The sequence below is a fragment of the Nicotiana attenuata genome, chromosome 1 (genome assembly GCF_001879085.1).
Source record: "Nicotiana attenuata strain UT chromosome 1, NIATTr2, whole genome shotgun sequence".
In the NCBI taxonomy this organism is placed as follows: Eukaryota; Viridiplantae; Streptophyta; class Magnoliopsida; order Solanales; family Solanaceae; genus Nicotiana; species Nicotiana attenuata.
The window spans coordinates 61,076,444-61,078,573 of NC_031989.1; the positions used below are offsets into that span (position 1 = coordinate 61,076,444).

A 2,130-nucleotide genomic window follows, 5' to 3' on the forward strand; every position below is an offset into this window, starting at 1 on the left:
ATTGTTATATTCCCACCTCAACATTTATGCATGCAGCAAACATCCTCCCTACACTACTATGCTATTATGGACAAGTCTTATTTGTAACTCCACATTATTCAGCATTTTAACTGGTGGATTAGTGATACTTAGCTGTCCAAATGGAATAAGAGTCATTTTTTGGGATCAGCCAACCCAACTCCAAGCTTTCTTAGCTAACTCTGGCAAAGTAGCAGCAGAAAGGATAGTAGCCACTTACAAGGAAATTTACAGAGCAACAATAACTTCAACCACATCCAGCAGTGACAGCTCTCAGATTAATACTCCTAATATCAACCATTGCCATAAAACTAAGCATCATAGTTGAAAACACAATTCATCTGTTACAAAAAAAGGCATTTACATGTGCAGGAAACGATCTCCCCCTAAAACCCCAAAATGAGATCCAACAAAATCTAGCCCTCCCACGCACAACAAAAGATAACCTCAGTATCAAGCCTGCACACGATGGGTAAGAAGATGCAGTTTCCACTAATATGGAGTGGGAACCATCTTTACATAATAGGCATATATTTACAAGTCTGATCACCGCTTATAATTAAACCTCACTTTGACCAAGAATTGCAACTTTACCTGCAGAACATACAAATTAAAAGCAGTCAGTCCATCAGTATGTTCATCTATGTACTTCACATCCCTCTACCCCCACGACTGAAGAATGTCATGCAATAAGTTTGAACATGATATTAGAGTTCGTATAATTGTTAAAAAGATAAAGCTTCTAAATGATTTTTTCACACAATTATTAGGCGACCCTTACTTCAAAATGCAAAATAATTTATCTATTACTCTATGAATCAACTAATAAACTGCTTTAATGGGTTAATTAATAACAATTTGCTTCATGTCAGTGCCAAAAAATTCTGGTGTTTATGAAAAACATAAACCTACTGATTTATCTGAAAGAAGCAAAAAGTAAATACATAACCCTTATAGTTCGTAAAATTCACAGATAGAATTTAGCTCTGCATCAAACAAGAATAGGTGTTTGAATACTCTCAAAGGTTCATCACCAAATAAAAAGAACACTTACTTGGGCAGTGTCGTAGACTATGTATTCATTATACAAAAGCTCAGAGTTCTTAACGTTTGATGGTACTGGTTTTCCACACGGCACCACAACTTCATCCCTCCACTTCACAAACTCTGAGCTCTCAGGTACTGTCTTGCCAAGACCCTTAGTAGAGTGCTTCCCTTTAGGAGGTTTGTCCATATACTACATGGAAGCCAAAGAAAGCAGCAATAAATATCAGAAGTAACAAACGCAAACAGGAAGCCGAAGAGAAATAGGACAATGCATTGAATGAACGAAATAATAACAGCAGTACAGCATGGCAATGCTACAGTAGCTACTCACCTTAGCTTTCTTTAGCTCATAAACTTCACCTAAAGCAACTTCACTGAGAAGCATAAATCCAACAGGGTTCTTGCGATCAGTGAAGCAATATTGTGCACTTTTACTGACCATATCAGCAAAGTAAACTCCCTTTCCAAACTACAGGGTAGGAAGACAAAAAAGTAACTACAAAACGGACGTCAATCCAAAAGTGCATAAGGAAATGTAAGGGGCAGCTGATACCATATATCCTGTAGCTGGGGCTTCTGGAGGAGCAATTCTTAGTCCTTGGCTTAGTATACCCACAAAGTTTGTCAAACGAGAACCTGAAAGGCAAGGATTTTGATGCAGTATTAAGTTCACTTTTGCAGTTTGATAATAATCTCATAACCTAAAGTTTCAAAAACAATGTAAATTCTTAGCCATTCAAATGATAAATCCTCCAGTTGACAGGTCGACTTGATATGTGCTTCAACTTACCGTGCCATAGAAGCATTCTGTTCTTCAGTTTCTCTCTGTGGGGTGCAAACTTGTCAAATTCCCCTTCACGTTCAAGAGAAAACACTTCTTCCACTTCCAGAACCCAATCCTGAGAAAATTCCAACATTAGCACATACCGTTTTTTCTAGAAAGTTGAAACATAAAACATTGAGTCTTTTTCAAATTGCTTCAATAAAAAGGCAGATAGCTAAAGGTGTTGTGTGTGTGTGTGTGTGTGGTGGGGGGGTGGGGGGGGGGGGGTGGCGAGCTATGTG

At 38.2% G+C, this 2,130-nt stretch overlaps 1 protein-coding gene across 1 annotated transcript in view; it reads right to left on the reverse strand.

Annotated features, from left to right (window-relative positions):
* The window catches only part of LOC109227415 (poly [ADP-ribose] polymerase 1), a 12,217-nt gene continuing 10,383 nt past the window's right edge, over window positions 297-2,130 (reverse strand). The window contains exons 16-20 of the mRNA XM_019392571.1: window positions 1,856-1,964; window positions 1,619-1,701; window positions 1,397-1,534; window positions 1,073-1,255; window positions 297-612 (exon numbers count right to left, since the gene is read on the reverse strand). Of these exons, the coding sequence (XP_019248116.1) occupies window positions 565-612; window positions 1,073-1,255; window positions 1,397-1,534; window positions 1,619-1,701; window positions 1,856-1,964 (561 nt within the window). The 3' untranslated portion in view covers window positions 297-564. The remainder of the gene's footprint in view (window positions 613-1,072; window positions 1,256-1,396; window positions 1,535-1,618; window positions 1,702-1,855; window positions 1,965-2,130) is intronic.